Source organism: Polypterus senegalus, chromosome 3 (genome assembly GCF_016835505.1).
Source record: "Polypterus senegalus isolate Bchr_013 chromosome 3, ASM1683550v1, whole genome shotgun sequence".
NCBI classification, from domain to species: domain Eukaryota; kingdom Metazoa; phylum Chordata; class Cladistia; order Polypteriformes; family Polypteridae; genus Polypterus; species Polypterus senegalus.
The window spans coordinates 246,160,473-246,187,415 of NC_053156.1; the positions used below are offsets into that span (position 1 = coordinate 246,160,473).

Sequence of the window (26,943 nt, forward strand, 5' to 3'; positions counted from 1 at the left end):
GTACAGCACCCTGCTCCATAAAACACCACTAACAGTATTTATCAGACATAAGGCTGGGGTGCACCAACAATGAAACAGACATGCTACTTTAAGAAAAAATAATTTTATATAAGCAAGTATATTATCCAACTGGTGCAATCTAAAAAAGCAAGTCATAAATGGGCAGGCAGAGGTAAAAAGAAAAAGTGATAAACTCCAAAAGGGTAAATCTAAGCAATGTCAAAAATAATATGCAGATGATCTAGAACAAGGAATGAAGCACAAGCCTAGATTTCTGAACCAAAAAAATAGTAAGGTCAAATAACCTATCAAAACTCCTTCCTTCTTATTTCCAAGCTCTGTGTCGTGTGACTGTTATACAGTAAGCGTAAGCAACACAGCACCAGCACATTCGTCAAATGAACATGATTAAATTTTCTCTTTTTCTTGTAATTAATTTTTCTTTTTCTCATATACTTTTATGTTATGCTATATCTCAAGGCAATGTGGTAACATGTTCATTTCACACCTACTATATGACTGTCGATGAAAAAATTGATTTTTTTAAATTCTTTTAAAACCTGGGTAACATTAGATTTCCCTTAATCAAATTAGTTTCCCTTAATTTCCCTTACTTTGTAGAATAAAAATAAGGTTGTTGCCTAAGAGCTGTAGTTTTTTTAAAGTTTAATAGTATTAGGCACCAATAAGACAACAAAAATAATGAGAGAGGAGAAATAATGAGAGAGGAGAAAAACAAATTATTTACAAGTAGGAAATACTAAGGAAGTGAATTAGTGGGTGAGATGATTGCAACTACTGTATATGCCATGGAAGCTACATTCTGACGGTGAAGGTTTTATATTGCGCAAATGTAGGTTCCAGTATGATAAATGCTTTAACTTAAAAGAGAACCCTCTGGCACCAATAGAAATGGAGTAATCGGACCAAAGTTATATGTATTCAAAATGATTTTGTATGGCTTTTCCCTTACAATTCACATGAGAGTAAGGTATTTGAGAAAACAAAGGCGAAAAAGTAGGAATTAAGAAAAATCCACATAAATTAAGAAAGCACATACTGTAGAAGGACTAGTCTGTGTCACAATGGGAATCTCCATTAATTGATTGGGTAAAGCATTGGACTATAATACACAAGGCTTCTAATTCAAGCATCACAGATAACTATTTGTGAAACACTAAACAAGTCACCTCACTTATCTGCATTCCAACTGACAAAGAATATGCAAACACTAAAATATTCATGATCAGACTGTCACTTCTAAGGAAAGCAACCTGTAAATGTTAATAATTTACTGAAAACATTTCTCTCCCAACTGCAATTTCTCTGTCATCTGTGGATAATGCAAAATGAGTGATGCGAGATTTTTGTTTTTTTTTCAAGAAAATGTTTCATTTTGTTTGCCATTGTACAGCACTAGTCACTGCTGAGTTCCGTTATGCCATAAAATTCTTTCTCTCCGTTCTGCATGAAAACATGAAGACTGAAAAGTTTTCTCAGCAACCACTACAAAGTACATGGGGTAAGTAACATAAAAAATATCATACTTGGATGGAGTATCCTTTTCATAACATACAGGGTACTCCTCAAAGCTAAAACAGTTCTGGTAGGGATGCTCTGATCAGGGTTTTTTAGGGCTGATACCAATCACCTGTTTCCTATTACAATAACTGGCCAATTCTGATAATGATTGCAATGATTTTTATCTTTTATATATATATTTTTTTTAATGACTGACTCACTCACTTTTACGTTAAGGTCCAGCATAAAGTTTTATGCTCTATATTAAAGTGGTATATTTATATATAAATTGAAGGCCACAAGTGTTACCTGTTTATTTTTTATTACCAAAGTTAAATTCGGGTTTGCTTAATGTTTAGGGGCCAAAAAAATTTGAAAATAAATGAATTCCCTAAACTACCATAATACATTGGGTAAAGGAGCAATACTATCTCTCTGGAGTACAACATCAGACAAATTAGATTGGCGGCCAATTGATCAGAGCATCGTTGACTTTTAGGAAAATATTCTGGTTTAATAAACATATTTTTATGATTTCTATTTTATTATGCCCCAAAATCAGGTTTACCAATTACTGTTTCTTAGCCTCCTTCTGACAATTCTTTTTGACAATTTTCTTGGCCTGTTTTTTATTTCTGCTTTACTACTTTAACGCCGGCTTGTTGGGACAGCGAACTGGTAGAGTAAAAGCCAGGAGATGTGTGTAGAAAACAAAACAAAACAAGAAAAGATATAAGCAAAATTAAACCGAAACCCAATGCAAGAGACAAGAGGGTCAGAACCAAAAGTATGTGCAAGAAAAGATAACAATGATAAAATTTGAATACTTCAGAATTGTGGTATCCGCAGGATTTGTACTCATTGCCGCCCTTTTATCCTGTCTCATCTATTATGCATGGGTCTTGACCTCAGAGGACACGCCCCTAGCAGTGCAGGAAGTGGACCGAGCAATGGCCATTGAGGACTCAAATCATGACACTATCTAGGTCACTCATCTGAAAGATCAGGTGGTCTTGAATATATAGATAACTTTAATAAGAGGAATGATCATAAAGTGGTTTATAAAGAAAAGTGCCAGTTTTTGGTTGGGTATTGATGAAACAAACAGCCTTCTATCTGGTTAGAAAGAGTGGTATTTTTTTGTCACACACAAATTACCTTGTGGTGTTCTATTCTGAATTATTTCTACATTGTCATTCAACTTGCAGAGTCACCCAGCTGTAAATATCAGAGTACAGGGAGGGTCACACTTGAATGCCGATCTATAATTCATGCAGAAATTAATGTTAGTTTCTCATCACTGAAAATGACATAATAAAAGTAGAAAGTCGCATACTTTGTGCTTATGGGTATATTAGGGTATATAAAATTATGAGGCGGGGATAGAAGATGGTCAAGTGTACATTTCAAACATTTGAAAATAAGACTACATTGCAAGTGACACAGTGACGTTCTTCAGACTTCAGTTGCAGCCTAAAAGTACTTTTAAAGTGTTAGCTAAATAAGGCAAGATGAGATATGTTGGATTAAACAATCTATTCATCAACATTGTTCAGTTTTTAATTTATGGTGTACAAAAAAGACTAATCTTAGTCCATGACAACCACAATTTGTTAATCAATATCAACATTGTTGTCAATTTTTGAGTATACTTTTGGAGTACAAAATCTAGGCAACAGCAGACTCCTTGCTTTCTTGAACTGAACCAAGACAGGACTGGAAGTTCATTCAGGCAATACAAAACTCATGCATCCTTTACACCCACACCCAATGAGGTATTTAGGAGTTGGTAGGCTGTATGATTCTATGTCTTTGAATTATGGAAAGTAGCCAGCACTCCCAGGAAAAGGCTATGAGCACACAAAGAGAACATGGAGTTGAAGCCTGTCCAGCTGAGACATGCACACTATCAATGAATGCCAACATCAGATTTAATTTGCAAAATATAAATCTGTGAGCACTTATTGAAAATTAACAAAAAAAAGTCCTCTTTTCCTCTATGTAAGAAATAGCATGCTGATACTGATTTTATTTTTATTAAAATCAAAGGTGTAAAAAAAGTGTAAAGAGATGATATATAATTAATGTAGTAAACAATCTAATATAATATAAATTAATTTTGTGTCTAAGACTTATTACTTGTAAGAAAAACAGTCCCTATCTAAATAAAATAAGACATTTCTGAAATACAATTCCCCTATTCACAAAGCAGGACAAATCTAAATCAAGATTCTTTAAGCAGAGATGTCAAATTTGAATGGTTTAATCACTTAATCTTACTTTTGACTCTTATGCATTTTCACAACATTAGAATTACTAGTTAATTTAACAGTGGTGCATATATGAAACCTGTGGTCAATAGTGAGTATTTTTTGCTGTCCCATATAAAATGATCTGTAATTGTCAAGATATATATTTGTCTTCAGCATTGCAGATCACACAAACCATGTTTTTATGATGACACACTTGTGTAAGTGCCTTTATGATATATTTTGACATCTCAGGTTTAGATAACAGGCTTTTAACAGCACAGCATGTGTGCACATCATTATAAAATGCATTTTGAACACTTAAGAGATTGAAAGATTATTTTTAAAGCATTTTATATTCAAAACTCAAACTAACAACAGAGGCATGTAAAAATACATTTAAAAAGATGAAAGCAAAAAGACTTCCTGTGATTTAAATGACGATAAATATTAAATTTGAAACCATAGATGAATATAGTAAGATTATATTGTAAATATTAAAATTTCTATTTAAACATATATTAAACATAAAACAGTTCCCAAAACAAATACACTTTGAGTTTCAGTGAGTGTAATCAACAGTATTCACCTTTAAAGATTTAATTCTAAATTCTGAACGGCCATATTCTCCATTTTCATCTTATTTAAATAAGCAGATGGTTGGACAGATGAAACAGTCTTTCATGTAAAAAGAACCTGTTTCTTTTATTGAAGTCATGATCAGCAGAGTGAAGAGGCTTGCACTTAAGATCCACAGGGTAGAAGAAAAGAAGAATGGTCTCAATAGATTAAGAGTCAGATTAGTACAAGACTAGCAGACAAGACATGTTGAGGTACAGAGAAAAAAAAGAATGGTCTGACTAGATTAAAATGATTTTTAATATCTGAGAACTGTATTGAGGGACAATAAATAATGGACAGATAAACCCATGATTAAAGGTATACCAGACCATATCATAACAGAGCTTCAATGACACAAGCGTGTGTTTACTCTCTTGCTATCTGTTTCAGACCAGGAAGTAAAAATGATGCTCTGCTCAGGCTAATAAAATAATCATGATATGGTAGGTCCATGATCTCCCAGGCTTTTACTGAACTTCTGAACCAAAGAGATACTGCAGAGTAGATACATGCATGTTATGGAATTCTTTTAGATACAAATCCTGCTCTGTAAATACTGGTACTATATATACAGTATATACATACGTACATATATACACATATACAGTATATATATATATACATATACAGTATATATATATATATATATATACATATACAGTATATATATACACATACATATACAGTATATATATACATATACAGTATATATATATACATATACAGTATATATATATATATATATATATATATATATATATATATACACAGTGGGATGCAAAAGTTTGGGAAACCTTGTTAATAGTCATTATTTTCCTGTATAAATAGGTTGTTACGATAAAAAAATGTCAGTTAAATATATCATATAGGAGATACACACAGTGATATTAGAGAAGTGAAATGAAGTTTATTGGATTTACAGAAAGTGTGCAATAATTGTTCAAACAAAATCAGGCTGGTGCATAAATTTGGGCACCGTTGTCATTTTATTGATTCCAAAACTTTTAGAACTAATTATTGGAACTCAAATTGGCTTGGTAAGCTCAGTGACCCCTGACCTACATACACAGGTGAATCCTATAATGAGAAAGAGTATTTAAGGGGGTCAATTGTAAGTTTCCCTCCTCCTTTAATTTTCTCTGAAGAGTAGCAACATGGGGGTCACAAAACAACTCTCAAATGACCTGAAGACAAAGATCGTTCACCATCATGGTTTAGGGGAAGGATACAGAAAGCTGACCTAGAGATTTAAGCTGTCTGTTTCCATAGTTAGGAACATATTGAGGAAATGGAAGACCACAGGCTCAGTTCAAGTTAAGGCTCGAAGTGGCAGACCAAGAAAGATTTCAGATAGACAGAAGCGACGAATGGTGAGAACAGTCAGTCAACCCACAGACCAGCACCAAAGACCTACAACATCATCTTGCAGCAGATGGAGTCACTGTGCATCGTTCAACCATTCAGCGCACTTTACACAAGGAGATGCTGTATGCGAGTGTGATGCAGAGGAAGCCTTTTCTCCGCCCACAGCACAAACAGAGCCGCTTGACGTATGCTGAAGCACATTTGAACAAGTCAGCTTCATTTTGGAATAAGGTGCTGTGGACTGATGAAACTAAAATTGAGTTATTTGGGCATAACAAGGGGCGTTATGCATAGAGGAAAAAGAACACAGCATTCCAAGAAAAACACGGGGTACCTACAGTAAAATATGGTGGTGGTTCCATCATGCTGTGGGGCTGTGTGGCCAGTGCAGGGACGGGGAATCTTGTCAAAGTTGAGGGACGCATGGATTCCACTCAGTATCAGCAGATTCTGGAGACCAATGTCCAGGAATCAGTGACAAAGCTGAAGCTATGCCGGGGCTGAATCTTTCAACAAGACAACGACCCGAAAAACTGCTCAAAATTCACTAAGGCGTTCATGCAGAGGAACAAGTACAACGTTCTGGAATGGCCATCTCAGTCCCCAGACCTGAATATAATTGAAAATCTGTGGTGTGAGTTAAAGAGAGCTGTCCCTGTTTGGAAGCCATCAAACCTGAATGAACTAAAGATGTTTTGTAAAGAGGAATGGTCCAAAATACCTTCAACCACAATCCAGACTCTCATTGAAACCTACAGGAGCGTTTAGAGGCTGTAATTTCTGCAAAAGGCGGATCTACTAAATATCGATTTCATTTCTTTTTTGTGGTACCCAAATTTATGTACCTGCCTGATTTTGTTTGAACAATTATTGCACACTTTCTGTAAATCCAATAAACTTAATTTCTCTTCTCAAATATCACTGTGTGTGTCTCCTATATGATATATTTAACTGACATTTTTTATCGTAACAACCAACGATTTATACAGGAAAATAATGACTATTAACAAGGTTGCCCAAACTTTTGCATTCCACTGTGTATATATATATATATATATATATATATATATATATATATATATATATATATATATATATATATATATATATATATATATATATATATATATATATATATATATATACACATATACATATATATACACACAGTATATGTATAGAACAGTATATATATATACACCGTATATATGGAATATAGTCTACTAAAGTACAGTTCTTTTATTTAATAATAGGAACTATGCATATTTGCCAAAGGGTAATTTTTTGTATGATGGTACTGTAATTGTTAACATGGGGTTGTTAATATGGGGTTTGCCGGCACTCTATATGGAGCCTCTACATTTTCCTTGTGTCTGTGTTAGTTTTTCCCTGTATACTCCAGATTCTCCTTGCAAGTTACAAAGATATTCTGGTTTGGAAGCTTGGAAACTCTAAGTTGTCCAGCAATGAGTGAGTAACCACCCGGTCCACTGTTGTTTACTGCCTTGTCTTCTCCATTTTCCACAATTCTCAACTTTGATTAAGTAGGCTTAAAATTAATGAACAGGAGGATTACAGAGTAACATTGCTAAGGATCTCTCTGAAATAAGACTGCTTTTTTGTGTAACTAAACACAATGGATAGTTTACAAAAAAAACTTTACAGTGCTACGGTATATGTCAGGAAGATAACACTGTTTTGCAAAAGTGCTCAAGATGATTATTGTTTAAACTTTACAAAGTTTACAGCCATTGCAAGAGATGATGACATAAGCAGCCTCATATCTGAGAGCAACAGGAGCTTCTCAGGCTGCAAAAGGTTTCATCAGCTGGAAAGTGTCAAATAGATTTGCTTCACTCATAAATTTCTACAATTATTTTCTGTAGGATTTCATTTGTATTAAAGATGTGCTCTTTAATAGGGGTACTTTTCCAAAAGTAACCTTTAGTTTTAATTGAGTTTCTATGTATGTAGTAAAACATTTCTGTACTGGTAATACAATAAAAAAAATCTCTTTTGGCTGTTAAGAGCACTCTCAAGTAAATTTTTAAAATTAAGGATTACAGTTAAAATGAAAATATAATTACTTATATAAGAAATTATTTATATAAGAAACTATTACAGTATATGTTCCCTAAATAAACTACTGTACTAAACATGTTGCCAGCTTAAATGTTTCAGTGAGGTTATTAATGTTTTCTTACCTGCCCAATCCTCACTTTATGTATTTTACCCTATAGTTTGAACTGTGTATTTACAGCAAAGTATTTGATAAACAGATGTAATTTCATACTATAATAAAATAAATGCAATATCTTGAGACCTACTTTTGGTGACGGTTCAGCCTGTTTATATTTCCCATTTTCATTTCCATTTGTTTCTGCATGTTTCAGATGGAAAGATGAACCTTCAATAAAGGCAATATAGTCTTTGTAAGAGCATGTAGGACCAGCCAGAATGCCCATGAAGTTACAGTTGTAACTGAAATACTCCAGTAAACTTGGCACTCTCCTGAAAAACAAATTCCAGAAAAAAAAAACTTTTGTTAATATTGTAAAGCTAATGAATTTATATTACCTTTTAAATGTGCTCTTTATATACAATTAGAAGTAATTTCTGTATTTATACTTATTGTATTTTTTTATTTAGCTCTTTAGTCATTTGTTTGCTTATTTATTTCTAAGGCAAGGCATGAACCTAACTTTAGAAGAAATGAAAAACATATCAACACAGAAAAATTAGCACAAGTACAAAAAGACACACACTAATATATTACATTCTCAAACCTGCCTATTCCAGTGCTAGCTCGCAGGAGTGTCAGAGTTTATTCTAGCAGTAGTGGGAAAAAGGGAGAAACACACACGTACAATTACACACGGTCAATTTAATAGATTTTAATTTCCGCTTTTTTTCCCCAAATTCAACCAGTTGACATGCAATGAATGACCAAAAATGTTAAAAAGGTAAGCAGTAAACTGCCACAGGTTTAAATGTAAAGATTAATTTAGCAAAAACTAAAAGGAAATTTCAGAATATTATAAATCGGCTTTCTTCAGGAAACAACTAATAGGTTATAACCTACAGATGGCCTACAATAATTCAAGTAAATTAAGCCTTGAAAGATTAAGCAAACAATTTGGACAGGTGTCACAACTCCTGTTTATTACTTAAAAGCCCTCTGTCTGTCTTAATGCAGAGTTGGAACAGAACTGTGTTACTACACCCTCTGAAGTACTACTTGGATATTACACTGTAGAAAGTTGTAAATTCCAGTGATAATGGGAAGAAAACAGCAATTAATAAATGAAATAAGCTGAATTATTATTACCCTTAGGGCTCGTTTATATTACATGCTAAGAATGCGAACGCATCATTGCTGCCATGCATTCCCAGTGTTCATTAAACGTGTCCTCTGAGCACATCCTCAGAAATTAACGCGACGCATGCGCGAGTTGCTGTACTAGCAAAAAGTCGCGGGGAGAATGTGACATCAGAATCTCTGTTTACATATCTACACTTATCTACATGTGACAGAAAGCCGCTATGCGGATCCTCCAGGATTGATGTGTGTGCTTCCATGTTTGATGAATGGTTCGATGTGGTGAAGCAAAATGCCAACATACAAATGCATTTATGGTGCTTTTAAATTCAAGTGTTTTCCAACGTAATGACAAGATACATTTTAAAAGTCTCACATACCATCTTCTGTGCCGTCTTTTCACAACAGCAACATAATGTACAGCGGCGTATTTGCATTTATGATATTCCAGCTCTCTGCACATTTAAAATCCTTAGATTTATACTTGATATCATTTTCATGATGAAATGCATTAAAGTATGTGTGTTACATTTTACAGATAAATCATTAATTTCGTTTAAATAATGAATACTGATGATAATTACATATGTTGTGGCGGCACGGTAGAAGAGTGGTAGCATTTTGCAGTTTGCATGTTTTTCTAATGGGTTTCCACATTGTGCTATGGTTTCCTTCCAAAGACATGAAGTTTTCGGGATTTGGTGACACTAAAATGATGCTAGTGTATGTGTATGCTTGTATTCACCTTGTGATGGGCTGATGCCCCATCAAGGGATTTTGTTTCTTTCTCGCATCTGATGCTTGCTGGAATGTGCACATCCCCGGATTGATGGATGTAATCATTACATATCCTTTTCAGAGATATTGTGGCAAGATGTCCTCGGAATTTAATGGATGTTTCAGGCAATTCACAACACAGCGAAGGCAAAGTTTTCTCAATGTGATATCTTGGACTGCCACCTGGTGGAATCTTCTAGATTTACGGAAAGTACAAGCACAAGTATAAACAGTAAAATGCTTTCCTAGCAGTAGTGTCTGCTGGAACATGCGTTACATGAAGTATAAACCTGGCCCTAGAAGTGTAGGCCTACACAATCCAAAGGCAATTGGAAATTGTAAGAAACTCTGATAAGAAGAAATCTAGCAGATTCAAGGGTCACCAGCTTGCGCGATAAGATGCTTCACAGCACAACAGCTTCAAGCACAGCTTAACAGTGGATGAAAAAAAGCAAGTCTCTGCTCCTACTGTAAGGATGAAACTTTGTGCTCCAGGTTTGACAGGGTAAGTGGCAGTACCAGCTGTGGATTACTGCAGACTGGAATGGACCAATGAATCAAAACGTGAAGTCTTCAGTTCATCACACAGGGTGTTTGTATGCCATCAAGTTGGTGAAACAGATGCTTCCTCACTGTGTGACAACAACTGTCTAACTTGGAGGAGGAAATGAGATGGTCTGGGTTTTTTTTCACTGAAGGCAGAGTTAGTGACTTACACAGAGTGACTGGCATTTTTGAATCAGAAGGATTACCACAGTTTGGCTGTTATACAGTATCAGCTAAAGGTGGCTACTTTGATGAACCAAAAATTATAATAAAATTTTGTACACTTAATGATTCCTTGACTTATTTTTTATTTGCCATTTTGTATTTGTTCTAAGCCTTGATTTCATGAAACATTAAGACATTAAACTGTATGTAATTTCAAAAAAACTGCATTGCTCAACAATATCCTATTGGTGTCTTTTGATCTTTAAATACTTTGCTTCTCTTCTATAGGCTAGCTGTTGTACTGACAAAGAATTTAGGGTACTTATTGTTTTCTTAATCTAGTTGTAGGTATAATTACAGTTGTGCTTGAAAGTTTGTGAACCCTTTAGAATTTTCTATATTTCTGCATAAATATGACCTAAAACATCATCAGATTTTCACTCAAGTCCTAAAAGTAGATAAAGAGAAACCAGCTAAACAAATGAGACAAAAATATTATTTTTCATTTATTTATTGAGGAAAATGATCGAATATTACATATTTGTGAGTGGGAAAAGTATGTGAACCTCTAGGATTAGCAGTTAGTTTGAATGTGAAATTAGAGTCAGGTGTTTTCAATCAATGGGATGACAATCAGGTGTGAGTGGGCACTCTGTGTTATTTAAAGAACAGAGATCTATCAGTCTGCTCTTCACAACACGTTTGTGGAAGTGTATCATGGCACGAACAAAGGAGATCCTGAGGACCTCAGAAAAAGTTGTTGATACTCATCAGGCTGGAAAAGGTTACAAAACCATCTCTAAAGAGTTTGGACTCCACCAACCCACAGTCAGACAGATTGTGTACAAATGGAGGAAATTCAAGACCATTGTTACCCTCCCCAGGAGTGGTCGATCAACAAAGATCACTCCAAGAGCTAGGCGTGTAATAGTTGACAAGGTCACAAAGGACCCCAGGGTAACTTCTAAGCAACTGAAGGCCTCTCTTACATTGGCTAACGTTCATGTTCATGAGTCCACCATCAGGAGAACACTGAACAACAATGGTGTGCATGACAGGGTTGCAAGGAGAAAGCCACTGCTCTCCAAAAAAAACATTGCTGCTCGTCTGCAGTTTGCTAAAGATCACGTGGACAAACCAGAAGGCTATTGGAAGAATATTTTGTGGATGGATGAGACCAAAATAGAACTTTTTGGTTTAAATGAAAGGAAAACACTTCATTCCAGCATAAAAACCTTATCCCATCTGTGAAACATGGTGGTGGTAGTATCATGGTTTCGGCCTGTTTTGATGCATCTGGGCCAGGACGGCTTGCCTTCATTGATGGAACAATGAATTCTGAATTATATCAGAGAATTCTAAAGGAAAATGTCAGGACATCTGTCCATGAACTGAATCTCAAGAGAAGGTGGTTCATGCAGCAAGTCAACAACCCTAAGCACACAAGTCGTTCTACCAAAGAATGGTTAAAGAAGAATAAAGTTAATGTTTTGGAATGTCCAAGTTAAAGTCCTGACCTTAATCCAATCAAAATGTTGTGGAAAGACCTGAAGTTTGCAGCTAATGTGAGGAAACCCACCAACATCCCAGAGTTGAAGCTGTTCTGCACGGAGGACTGGGCTAAATTTCCTCCAAGCCGGTGTGCAGGAATGATCAAAAGTTACCGGAAATGTTTAGTTGCAGTTATTGCTGCAAAGGGGGGTCACACCAGATACTGAAAGCAAAGGTTCACATACTTTTGCCACTCACAAATATCTAATATTCAATCATTTTACTTAATAAATAAATGACCAAGTATAATATTTTTGTCTCATCTACTTTTATGACTTGAGTGAAAATCTGATGCTGTTTTAAGTTATATTTATACAGAAATATAGAATATTCTAAAGGGTTCACAAACTTTCAAGCATAACTGTATATAGTAGTAGTACTATTCCCTTTAGCTCTTTTTTTTTTCTTGTTCTCTGTTGCTTTTGATGCTTGCATCTTCGTATCACTCTTGTATGTATTATAATTTGCATTGTAAGTCACCTCGGATAAAGGTGTCTGCTAAATAAATTAATAATAACATGAAGAAGAATAACAACAAAAAGAATAATAATAATTATTATAAAAGCAGTATTCCAATGCACGCAAAGAGTAGTTAATATAGCAACAATGCTTGTTAGTCAGGACAATATTTATTAAACTTCCCAGTATAGTTTGCTATTATATTAAATTACATACAATCAACCAATCAATCAATTAATTAATCATCTATCGATCTATCTATAAAACCATTTTGATGTGTTTGCCTTTAATCTTAACAATTAGAATACAGTTATTTTTTGCATTTATTTTTTGTCACCAGTGCTTACACACAGCCAAACATGTTTGTTGGTCTAAAGCGACCTAAGAGTAATATTTAACTACTATGGCTGCAGGTTTTCCTTTGTGCCATTCTTAAACAGTGACCAACTTCTGATGTCAACTGACTTCTATCACCTTCATTTTAATTGCCTTGTTTTGTAGCACTTTGTCCTCTGAATTGCTTCTTTTTTTCCCTCTTAAATGACAGCCAAGTTAAGGTTAGGGTCTCAAACTCAAACCAATTTCATTTCAACCAGTTTTTTAATTAGAAGCAAATTTTTGTTGTCAATTTAATTTCAATGCTTGGTAGTGCTCTCATTCTGCCACAACAGACATTTCCAAAACTGTTGATTTTCTTTTTGTGTAAGATTACTGTCACAATACTTAGTGGACCTGAGCAGATCAACGTTACTTGGAGTTTCACCTTTCTTTATTTTCAGATTTTATATGATGGACATAAATTGGCAGGACATGTGCTGGTTATTTTTTTATTTCATTATTGTTTGGCTGCTAATTACAGAAAAAAGAAACAAGGCTTAAATCAAAGGTCAATTAAAATTTGGGCAAAAATTAATTATCACCAAAAATTGGACCCTAATTAAGAAAATGGTTAGAATGGAAACCTTCAGTCACTGCAGCCCTCTAGGATCGGAGTTGGACACCCCTGTTGTAGAAGGAAGTATTTTCTGCTAAAATATACGATTTAATTCAATAAAATGTTACATAAACAAAGAAGTACAACAAACATTTAAGTACACACATTACATGTATATAGAAGCATTTAAATGTACAAGTTATTTATCTATTATGTTTGTTATTCTTTTGCACTTACAGCTATAAACACCCTTTAATCTACAGATGGCAGGAGGGGCTGTTACGGCTAGTTGTTCTTATCTGGTTATAATATAAGTATCCTTGGAGATGTGATGAAAACATTCAAGCTTTTTCTTTGTTTGTTTTGTTGAAAGTTATTCATTCTTTCTTTGTGTTAATATGTAACAAGGAAAAAATAGATCACAGATACCCCACTTTAACTTAAGAATCCTGTGGTAGCTATTAATGAAAGTATTTGTATGCTCATAATTCTTTCATAAAGTTTCAAGGATCACCTATTGATGTTTAATATTTATTTAACTCTGATATATTCTTATAATGAATAAAGGAAATGGGCTATGCATTTGTAAAAGCCATTTTTTAAAAGTTTTAAGTTAACATGCCAATACTATACAAAATAAAATATCAGACAAAAATTCTAAATTCACATTAAATGGTAAGTAGATACATAGATAATACTTTATTTGCCCCAAGGGGAAATTAAAATTTTACAGAAGCGCCAAAAAAATAAATACAATAAAAAAAACAAAAAACTACAATCCCCACACCCCACAACGCACATAAAAACGTCTGGCTTGAGTAACAAAGAGCGATTACTTTCAATAAAGGCTTGTAAATTGCAGCAAGATGAGGTCAGACCTGCTTGGATTGTGCTACAAGTTTATATTTAAAGACATTAATATTTGGACAGATCAGTGTCCATGAAAGGAACAGGCCTAATAGGCCTTGATTCCTTCTTTGAAGTTACCAGCATTAAGAATAATTCCTCCAGGACGTTGGTACAGTGTGAATTATTTCTGTTGCTGAGTCAGCCAGGATGATGCAACTTACTTTCCCTGGCAGTGACATGGACAAATTTACTCCACAATTCAACTCTTGGATAACACATTTAATTTTAAATGATGCTGTGTTCCCTTTTACATCACTGCACATTACCAAAAATCCCCAGCCCTCCTTTTCTACTCAGTCTGATCAGACCTATCCAGCATTAAAATAGTGTCTGAAAAAAGGTGTAACTCAGTTCTCCATAGTACCCAAATATCACAGTACCTGAGCTTGACACAACTCATTATGAAATACTACATTTCAAACAACTTGTATGAAAACAATAGAATATTTCTCATTTAATGAAGTCAGCCCAGGTCTGAATCCTTTCCACCTTACTTTAGTCCTTGCTCCGGATCTTTGCCTCTTCCATCGCCGAATAAGCTTGTAACTTTTATCCTCGCTCCGGATATTTGCCCTTTTGCCCAATTTAATTTACGGACGAGCAGCACTTCGACAGGGCATAACAGGGCTCTTTATGCAGCGGTGATCGCAGTGCTACCAAGTAAATATGGGAATGTTTAATACATCCAACTTTACATTTTTTACAGCCTTTTATATTCTCTGATGTTACAGACATAGGCATTCATTAGTTCTTATATGCTCACCAGGTGACATTTCTCAAGTTTGCAGCTTGTCTGAAAGGCAGTTGAGGTGGGCCAGTGCAAGGGTCTGCTTTGACAGCAGCATCTCTTCAGTTTAGTTTAAAAATGTATTCAAAAATGTATGGTAACAAGCCAGAGGCCAAATCTTAACATTACTAATTAATAACATTCATTCATTACATTTAAACCATTATTAATAATTGTAAATAAATTTTAAAAAGAGATTAAAAATACTCAACAAATACTAATAAATTAATAAAGTTATAAATACTTAATAAATTTGAATATAAATGGGTATTCTCATATACCAAACATGCATAAGTTAAGTAGACTGAACAAGTGTGTCCTACAATAAACTGGCTCGGTGTCCTGGAGTACAAACTGGCTTAAGTTCCTGGCTACTAGGAGATGCTCTGGCTCTTAGTGATTTTGATTTGGATTAAGTAGGTCAAAAAGTAAAGACTGATGGATAATGTAAAATTGTAATGTATCACAGTACTTGCAAAAGGAAAACTGATTAAACAATGTTTATGCCTACATACCATCAATACTAAATGTGTAAATATTTACTTTAGTACTTGTACATTCTATATAACTGTCAAACAGAAATTGATCTCTCTGTATATAAATCTCTGATGATATATAGTTCTTGCTACAGTCACCAGATGTCATGTGTAACATAAATAGTATATCTCTACATGTACAGCCCACACTAAGCCAGTATTACGATGTGAAAATTACAAGGAGAGAAATTAGCTAACTGCTCAGCATGCCTAAATGTTTTAACAGTACTTTCACCTAAAGCAAAGTTAAACAGGAGACCCATTTCAAATTGAATTCTTTCTGAGTGTTGAAGTTGATCTTAATGGATTTTCTCCAGAACAAATTATTGAATTTGTTATTTTTTGGAGTGGAATGGGATTTGGTATTGCAATTTGTTTTTACAAAAATAATTCTTAAATATAAAATGAAGAAACTCCTAGTCAGTATAAGTATTTAGATAAAATTAAAGAAGCAAATTCCACTTAATAAATGTGAATTTAAAAGAATATGGTAAAATAAAGTTAGGCATTTCAAGCTAAGGTTACAAAACACAAATAAGGGATTTTTTTCTAAATGTAAATATCATACTTTTTTCCTGAATGCAAAACAAGAGAAGGAGAAAAGCGAGATAATTAAACTTTTAGATCAACTAGAAATAAGGCTGACCAGTTTCAACTACAGTGGTACTCCAGCACTGAGATTGAGAAGCCCTGCTCTATAGTCTCAGACACTGCATGGGAACTGAAATGTTATAATTTGTATAATAAGCTTCCTAAAGAACTACTTGTTGCACAGAATAGTTTTATGAAGACAATTTTAATTTAACTAGAAACAAGTCATGAAACAAATCTGCACCTATTTCAAAAGCTGACTGTCAAAATTTAACGGATTAAATTTGTCATGCTATAAAGAAATTTCAATTATTTAAATATGCATAATTTACCTGAAAATGTTCAAAGCAAAATTTTTTTTCTACACATGGAAGAACAAACATACCTTTAAAACATACCTGACAGCTAAACTTCTTTGACTCGGTGTCAGTTGTTCTTCTTTCTTTGAGATTCCTTTACATATGGAAAGATATTATGTGAGTTAATTCAGATGAGTTCAAATTGAATCAATTTGGTACAAAAATGAATTATTTTTCTAAAGAGAGACAGTATTGTTAGATGTTGCATATTATGTTTGTATATCCTTCAATGGAAAAAAGCAGAAAAAATATAGAAAGCATAACTTCTAGATATATGCTTTAATAACCAAGGAAACTAAACAATAACAAAAAATAATAATTGAAAACTTGTATTCAGTTCATTAAAGATTAATGTATTACTCATACAAAGTTACAAATCTTGCACTGACAGTGACTTTGAATTGAATATGAATTACAAACTGGATTCCAGAAAAGTTGGGACACTATACAAATCGTGAATAAAAACTGAATGCAATGATGTGGAGGTGCCAACTTCTAATATTTTATTCAGAATAGAACATAAATCATGGAACAAAAGTTTAAACTGAGAAAATGTATCATTTTAAGGGAAAAATATGTTGATTCAGAATTTCATGGTGTCAACAAATCCCAAAAAAGTTGGGACAAGGCCATTTTCACCACTGTGTGGCATCTCCCCTTCTTCTTACAACACTCAACAGACGTTTGGGGACCGAGGAGACCAGTTTCTCAAGTTTAGAAATAGGAATGCTCTCCCATTCTTGTCTAATACAGGCCTCTAACTGTTCAATCGTCTTGGGCCTTCTTTGTCGCACCTTCCTCTTTATGATGTGCCAAATGTTCTCTATAGGTGAAAGATCTGGACTGCAGACTGGCCATTTCAGTACCCGGATCCTTCTCCTACGCAGCCATGATGTTGTGATTGATGCAGAATGTGGTCTGGCATTATCTTGTTGAAAAATGCAGGGTCTTCCCTGAAAGAGATGACGTCTGGATGGGAGCATATGTTGTTCTAGAACCTGAATATATTTTTCTGCATTGATGGTGCCTTTCCAGACATGCAAGCTGCCCATGCCACACACACTCATGCAACCCCATACCATCAGAGATGCAGGCTTCTGAACTGAGCATTGATAACAACTTGGGTTGTCCTTGTCCTCTTTGGTCCGGATGACATAGCATCTCAGATTTCCAAAAAGAACTTCGAATCGTGACTCGTCTGACCACAGAACAGTCTTCCATTTTGCCACACTCCATTTTAAATGATCCCTGGCCCAGTGACAACACCTGAGCTTGTGGATCTTGCTTAGAAATGGCTTCTTCTTTGCACTGTAGAGTTTCAGCTGGCAACGCGGATGGCACGGTGGATTGTGTTCACTGACAATGGTTTCTGGAAGTATTCCTGAGCCCATTCTGTGATTTCCTTTACAGTAGCATTCCTATTTGTGGTGCAGTGTCGTTTAAGGGCCCGGAGATCACGGGCATCCAGTATGGTTTTATGGCCTTGACCCTTACGCACAGAGATTGTTCCAGATTCTCTGAATCTTCGGATGATGTTATGCACAGTTGATGATGATAGATGCAAAGTCTGATATTTCTGATATTGCTCCACTATCTTTCTGCGCAACATTGTGGGAATTGGTGATCCTCTACCCATATTGGCTTCTGAGAGACACTGCCACTCTGAGAAGCTCTTTTTATACCCAATCATGTTGCCAATTGACCTAATTAGTGTTAATTGGTCTTCCAGCTCTTCGTTATGCTCAAATTTACTTTTTCCAGCCTCTTATTGCTACTTGTCCCAACTTTTTTGAGATTTGTTGACACTGTGAAATTATGAATCAACATATTTTTCCTTTAAAATGATACATTTACTCAGATTAAATGTTTAATCTGTCATCTACGTTCTATTACAAATAAAATATTGACATTTGCCATATCCACATCATTGCATTCAGTTTTTATTCACAATTTGTTTAGTGTCCCAACTTTTTTGGAATCCGGTTTGTATATTGCCTGGCCACACAGTGCTAAGTATTTCTCTTTGTGTCACATCCACACATAAACAAAAGTAAATACAACTGAAAGCACAATGTACAGCACAAGACATAATCTCGACATTATACACAGCTTCAGAAAATAATGATATATTGCACATAAGCACAAATACATAAAAACAAATTGAAGAGGCAGAATTGCCCAGCAATATGTAATGTAAACCTTTATACAGTAAAATAATTTTGAGATTAGGAAGAAACACACATCAAGCACTGAGTTTAACCCAAATGAATGCAGAAGGAAAATCTAGTAATTTTTGCCTTTATTGACCAGTACATTTCTGTGATGGTAATAACTGAATGAGATGGTTACCTGTGTGAGTGTAGACTTCAGTTATATTTCAAGCATATTTTATGAACCAGGATATCATTTTGGTCCTTGACAGAGTCCAGTTTCAGGTCCACAATAGTTTCTGCTAACTAAATGACATGCTGCAGTTTACGTTTTGAGAGAGCATAAGTACTGCCATATCACACAGGTATGGAAAAAGTGAGGATGCTTTCAATGACAGATTGATAAAACTGAACTGGTACTGACTGGGACACGTTAAACTTTTTAAGCTGGAGCACATAAAAAACATACGACGCTGAGTTTTCTTGATAAGCAAAGTTATGTTGTCATCCCAGTTTAGACTGTGAATGATAGTTGTGCCAAGAAATTTATAAATAGTGAAGTAGGTGGTGAGGAGTGTCAAATAATCTACATCTATTTCACTGATTTCAGAATATTTAAGTTAAGATTCTTGAGGATGTACTGACTAGCCATTTGATCTACCTCTCTCCATGGCAACTTGCCTGTAATAAACCCATTCTTGGCTGGGGGGGGGTCAAAATGATGTCTTAACTAACAAAAAAAATAAAGTTTTGTATGAAACGATGCAGTTTTGTTAAAATTGGGGAATAGTCTAGCATTTCACTTATAATTTCAGCAAAAAACATAAATTACTAAGTGTAACATAACAAAAATTACATTAATAACAGTAATTATTATTTGTATCATTATTTAATCATAATAACTTAAATGTTTAACTATTTCAACATTGTTATAAATAGAGCCTCTAAAAGACACTTTAATGCATCGGTTTATGAAAAGTTTCAACGGATTACTTAAGATTTAAGTAAGTCAAAAAAATTTGATGGATGGATACATGGATGGATGGAACATATATAGTCCAAAATAATGAAATTACAATAACACAGCCACTAATAACAATAATCACAAATAAAAAGCTTCCAAAATCACTATAGATATTAGAATTAGTCAAGAAATGGTCATAATGATGCAGGCAAAAGAACAGTTTAGGAATAAAACATTTTTTCTCTTGACTGATTTTAGATGAGCATATCATGAGGGTCATTGGGATGTTCTTTGTTTGCCCCCCCATCCCCCGTTGACCATTTTGCTGTTGGTAACCCTGGGAGCACATATCCCCCAGACCACCTAGTTCTAACGTTCACTGAGGCACACAACTGCTGGTCTGTTCATGAATAAAACCTTTGCTAACCAAAATGGCATTTATCATGGGGGAGCTGAATTACTGCATTTTTGAACTACAGAATTTTATTTTTTTTAATCCACTATCCACATGAAATAATCCTTTTAAACGTTGTAATCGTAATGCAGTGTTAAACCACTGATGTTTGTTAGTTGGTGTGCTCATAGATTTATTTTTTTTTCCAAAATAGGAGTTGAAAATGTTCTTGTGGGTGCCAGCTTAATTTCAGAATGCACACTTGCCTTTCTTTTCACAAATGCATATCACCAGTTCTGCAGTTTCCAGTCTTACTTTGAAATTTTCATGAAGTAATCTCAGGAAGTACTTTACCAGAATGTATTGTTACAACTAGTGGCTAATTTTGGTCTATGGCTGAAAATCATGAAATCAGTTGTAGTAAGTTTTTCATTAAGAAGTGTAATCCTGACTACTGTGAGTGACTCTTTACCGCTGTAGAAAATAAAACATTCTAGTATACATTAAATGGCACATAAAGTATGTTACAGTACATGCAGATGCACTATGGATCAACAAAAGAATCCCATAAACATTCAACTTACTAATGCATGTCTGGCACTGAAACAATAAACACTTGAACAAAATACAGTTTGGAGTTTGATTATGTCATTTTATTTCACTTACCTTTGCACACTCTTACATCTCATCTGGATTTTTCTTTTGTTTAACTTCAGAGACTTGTTTCTTTGTTTTTTAAAGAAAGGCGTTTTTTGCATTTTGATAGCTAGGTTTTTAAATCAATGATAGATTTAAATTTGGTAACAGGGTTACAACTTTGATGTTATTTTGTGCTAATGCTAATACTTAGATGAACATTCACAGTACAATCTACTGCTTCACCCGCCATTATATTTACAATTTCAAAAGTTCATGAAATAGAATGAAATAAATTTGAAGACCTTATGTCAAAAGGTAACCAAGTACTGTGCCTTACTCAAGCATAAAATACCTCCAAGCACTTTCTACAACCCTGTTCTTACCTTGTTCTGGTCAAGCTGCCTTCCTGTTAGGCTCTTGTCCTTGTTTAACATATCCTTTAACTCTAACTTCAAAGAGGAAGCTGACATTAAAACTCCACCTACCCTAATGTTACTCCCAGACTAATACCTGGTCTTACTTCTAGGGTCTGGTATGTTCTCTGAAGATGTTCTGCTTTCTAAAACAGGGCACAGGTCTTCATCTGCACCATGTATTAGCCCAGAGGTAACACCTCATGCTCTGGGGATACTAACTTCTCTGTTAATATAGTAGTTACTTCCAGGGCATGTCATAAACTTGCAGTGTGTGCAGACATCTGTTGGCTGCCCACCCATACTGTGAGTTCCTTCAAACATATTTTTCAAAACTAGCCTTCTAGCAGCTACTGACCTTTTGACTTCTCATCCCAGTACCTTATAGCCCTGCCTCCACTGTACCCACATGGCACCCTGTCATAGTACTGTATATACTAAAACTCATTTTAAAGAGTGCAATAAGTTCATTTATTTCTAATATACTTTTTTTAATTTACACAGAGGAATAGTATAACAATATTTCAACCCAGACTTAGTAACAATAGTCAATTCCAGTCACAGTCTCTGACCATTTAACACAAACCTTAAGCTTATAAAAAGAAAGATGTTTCTTTAAACTGATTCACCTAAAAACTTCACAAAATAACAATACTTTATGTAAAAATCACTGAGGATTTGGTTCCTTTTGTAAAATTTATCTTTGACCCAAGTAGACAGTTAAAATCTAAATGTTAGTGAGTTCCACAAACTGGATATTGACAAAATTCTCCATCTATTAATCTTTCTAACCTGCTTACACATTACAGGACTGCAAGGAAAGCTGTAACCTATCCAAGCAAGCATCAAGCGCAAGCACAACAAAACTGCCTACTCTGATATTCAAATATGTTATTATTTTTCACATCAAAAATTAATTTGTAAAACATGTTTTTCAAATGGTTAATAGATTACCCAGTTACAATTCTGAATTCAGTCAACATGTTACCTATTATCTTTAAGGTCAATTAATACTGTCAATAAATAGGATGCAAAATTAAACACTCCTTTTAAACCCTGATGTTATGTAATAGGATGAATAAAGTGTAATCTTTGCAACGTGTGTTGTTTCATTTTAAACTGCTGCAGATTTGTGTTTTCTTAATTCACTATAACACTGCATTTGATGCTAAACTGAAAACCACAGCCAGCAATTTACTAAGCCTAGTGTACCAGTATTCTCTTGGGATTGCCATCTAAGTCTCTGCTGGGCTGCACTGCACACACGTCAGAGTTCTCCACTACAGAGAATGCCATCCTAGGAATACAAAAGCATTGGCCTATCACTTGAATCCAGCACTTCTGCAGTAAAGGCATTTAAGAGGACTCAATATAAAACTGGAGTCTCTCGAAAAACAAGCCAAAGAGTGGTTGGTGGCAAAGGTACTGTATAAGGTTTTGACTTTAATAGTGTTGAAAGAAAAAACTAAGCTTGTGCAAACTGTATTTTTGTTTAAAATCAGGTTAGTTAAAATGCTGAGTCTAATACTTTTGCAATTTATACTTAAATGTGCAGGCTTATGTACAGTATGGTGCTATCTACAAGCTGAAGCTCAATTATAAACTGCTCAAAAAAATTAAAGGAACACTTTGAAAACACATCAGATCTCAATGGGAAAAAGAAATCCTCCTGGATATCTATACTGATATAGACTGGGTAATGTGTTAGGAACGAAAGGATGCCACATCGTTTGATGGAAATGAAAATGATCAACCTACAGAGGGCTGAATTCAAAGACACCCCAAAAATCAGAGTGAAAAAATTATGTGGCAGGCTAGTCCATTTTGCCAAAATTTAATTGCAGCAACTCAAAATTGTACGCAGCACTTTGTATGGCCCCTGTGTTCTTGTATACATGCCTGACAACATCAGTGCATGCTTCTAATGAGATGACAGATGGTGTTGTGGGGGATCTCCTCCCAGATCTGGACCAGGGCATCACTGAGCTCCTGGACAGTCTGAGGTGCAACCTGGTGGCATTGGATGGACCAAAACATAATGTCCCAGAGGTGTTCTATTGGATTTAGGTCAGGAAAGTGTGGTGGCCAGTCAATGGTATCAATTCCTTCATCCTCCAGGAACTGCCTGCATACTCTCACCACATGAGGCCAGGAATTGTCGTGCACCATGAGCCACTGTACCAGCATAGGGTCTGACAATGGGTCCAAGGATTTCATCCTGATACCTAATGGCAGCCAAGGTGCCTTTGTCAAGCCTGTAGCGGTCTGTGTGACCCTCCATGGATATGCCTCCCCAGACAATCATTAACCCACCACCAAACTGCTCATGCTGAATGATGTTACAGGCAGCATAATGTTCTCCATGGCTTCTCCAGACCCTTTCACTTCTGTCACGTGCTCAGGGTGAACCTGCTCTCATCTGTAAAAAGCACAGGGCACCAGTGGTGCATCTGCCAATTCTGGTATTCTATGGCGAATGCCAATCGAGCTGCATGCTGCTGGGCAGTGAGCTCAGGGCCCATTAGAGGACATGGGGCCCTTGGGTCACCCTCATGAAGTCTTTCTGGTTGTTTGGTCAGAGACATTCACACCAGTGGCCTGCTGGAGGTCATTTTGTAGGGCTCTGGCAGTGCTCATCCTGTTCCTCCTTGCCCAAAGGAGCAGATACTGGTCCTGCTGATGGGTTATGGACCTTCTATGGCCCTCTCCAGCTCTCCAGAGCTGCTTGTCTCCTAGAATCTCCTCCATGCCCTTGAGACTGTGCAGGGAGACACAGCAAACCTTCTGGCAATGACACGTATTGATGTGCCATCCTGGAGAAGTTGGACTACCTGTGCAACCTCTGTAGGGTCCAGGTATCGCCTCATGCTACCAGTAGTGACACTGACTGTAGCCAAATGCAAAACTAGTGAAGAAACAGTCAGAAAAGATGAGGAGGGAAAAATGTCAGTGGCCTCCACCTGTTAAAACATTCCTGTTTTGGGGGTCATCTCATTGTTGCCCCTCTAGTGCATCTGTTGTTAATTTCATTAACACCACAGCAGCTGAAACTGATTAACAACCCCCTCTGCTACTTAACTGACCAGATTAATATCCCATAAGTTTCATTGACTTTATGCTATACTCTGATTAAAAAGTGTTCCTTTAATTCTTTTGAGCAGTATATATACTGTAAATTAATTACCATTTTTGCGGTATACTAAAGAACTTCAGATGTACATTTAAATGAGTAAATGATAACATTTTTTGAGTATATAGTTGAATACATATTTAAAATAATATATTTTCTTAAGCATAAAGTTGACAAGAATTCAGATACTAACGTAGCACCAAGCAGCCAGAAGACCTCCACAACACTAAATTTTCCTTAACTCCTATTCAGCTTCTAAATAATAGACAGGTGTACATACTTTACAAAGCAGCTGGTAATGGTGAGAAACGGGCACACTTGCCTTTCATATATTAATTCATCTTGAATTTTACCAGAATGATTAGTTATTTAATTAACTAATTACATGCATAGAGTGCTTTTCAAATCTTCTAAAAGTACTTTCATTAGGCAGCCATTCTTGTGTCTGTATGTTCATCACACATTAGCTAATAGATGGTGAAGGGGCGAGAGAAATAATGGACAGAGGATGATTAGGGGGCCAGAATGACCAGGCCATGATGGGCAATTTAGGCAGGATATCAGGAAACACCATACTCTATTGAAAGATGTCTAAAGATCTTTTCTGACTACAGATAGTCAGGACCTCGATTTTACATCTCATCTGAAGGACAAAGACAATTTTCATAGCACAGTATAACTGTCACTGCACTATGGTATTGGGATCCACACACAGACCACAGAGTAAGTGCTCCCACCTGACTTCAACAGCACCTCTTCAAGCAGCACCAATGCTTTTACTTGCATGACCTCCCATCCAAGTACTGTCCGGGCAAAAACATGTTTAGCTTCAGGTGATTTAACTATACTGAAGTGGAGGTGGTATTGCTGGTGGTATAACATATTGTATTGTATTGTATTATTATAACTCAAATATGACAAATTAAAATATCCTGATTGTATATGATATGTACAATTGCTCTTTCAAACCATTATAACAGGAAATAATTTTAAAAAGGAGAACAACACTTATACGAAATCTAAAAATATGATTTGGATTAATTATTCTTACCATCGTGAATCTCAAATGCCAGACTGGTTATCTTCTGTGTTATTATCATCATTGGGCTAAAAATAAATATGTAAAACAAAATATTTGTCAGGACACAGTAAATACCATAATTACAGTACGTCATTTTTATCCCTGGGTCCAGTAGAACACATGTGACGAATGGAGATCAATCCAACTTATTTGTTCATCACTGGAAAATTCCTGGTCAACTTTTAACTGCCAGCTTTCATATTTGGATTCATGTAGCACATAAAAAATGACAAAAATAGGTAATTCAGCTAAAAATACCTAATCATCTTCTAGTCACCTAGATGTTTCAAAACTATCTGGAGTCAAGCTTTATCTCTCTATTATAAAAAAACCTTGGGGAGGGAGACAGGGAGACGAGACATGATCTTCTCGGAAGACAATTTGAAGTCCCGCGAGGGACACTTTAACTTGATCCCAGCTCTTAAAACAATGACAAGTGACAAGCAAAACATGCAGCTCGCCAGCAGCAAAAAGACTGCAGATGATCCGACCTCTTCTCCTTAGCATGTGTTCAGCCCCCACCCTCCCCTCACAACGCGAGCGGCACAGATATGAAGTGGCAAAAAGGACAGCGGCTGTACAGGCTTTAAAATGATCGACGGGCAAAACAACAGCAGCAGCAGCAGAAAGAGAGCAGATGATCCAATGGCATCTCCTTAGCATGTGTTTTGCCTCCCCCCTTCACAACGTGTGCAGCGTTATACATCCTGCAAGAAAGAGATTTAACCACACCCGGGGCCGGATCTAAAGGACAAGTATTGTTTTCACAACATCACGCAAGATAAGGCAGTGAGACATCATTTAAAATAAGTCCACAGACATCTAACCTAGCAGTTGTTGGATTGCTTTTGGCAGACATGCTTGATGTGCTCCCAGCTCTTAAAACAACGACAAGCAATAAGTAAAACACGCAGCTCGTCAACAGGAAAAAGTCAGCAGATGATCCGACTGCTTCTCCTTAGTGTGCGTTCAGCTGCCATAACCCCTTGCCTCCCCCCAATTCACAACGCAAGTGGCAGAGACACGAAGTGGCAAAAGGACAGCTGCTGTACAGGTTTTGAAATGTCGGGCAACGAGACAAGCAGAACAGGCAGCTCGCCAGCAGATGATCCGACGGTATCCCCTTAGCGTGTGTTCAGGCCCATCTCCCAAACACATAAACACCCCCCCTCCCCCCAACAACGCGAGCGGCAGAGAAATGAATTGGCAAAAAGGACAGGTGGTTGTACAGGCTTTAAAATGATCAACGGGCAACGTGACAGCAGCAGCAGAAAGACAGCAGATGATCTCTTTAGCGTGCGTTCAGCCGCACCCCCTTTACAACCTGAGCAGCATTATAAATCCTACGAGAAAGAGATGCAATCACGCCTGGGGCCGGAAATAAAGGTCAAGTATTGTTTTTACAAAAGTTTTAAAGTAAAAGTGAAAATAATGTATATGTAACAATTCCCATGAAAATAACAATCTTTTTAAATTGTACATC

General features: G+C 35.8%; 1 protein-coding gene across 1 annotated transcript in view; it reads right to left on the reverse strand.

Moving 5' to 3' along the window:
- Positions 1 to 26,943, reverse strand: part of LOC120526031 (lysophospholipid acyltransferase 2-like) — a 282,728-nt gene that overhangs the window by 23,833 nt on the left and 231,952 nt on the right. Inside the window, exons 5-7 of the mRNA XM_039748870.1 lie at positions 25,431 to 25,486; positions 16,729 to 16,783; positions 8,084 to 8,267 (exon numbers count right to left, since the gene is read on the reverse strand). Of these exons, the coding sequence (XP_039604804.1) occupies positions 8,084 to 8,267; positions 16,729 to 16,783; positions 25,431 to 25,486 (295 nt within the window). The remainder of the gene's footprint in view (positions 1 to 8,083; positions 8,268 to 16,728; positions 16,784 to 25,430; positions 25,487 to 26,943) is intronic.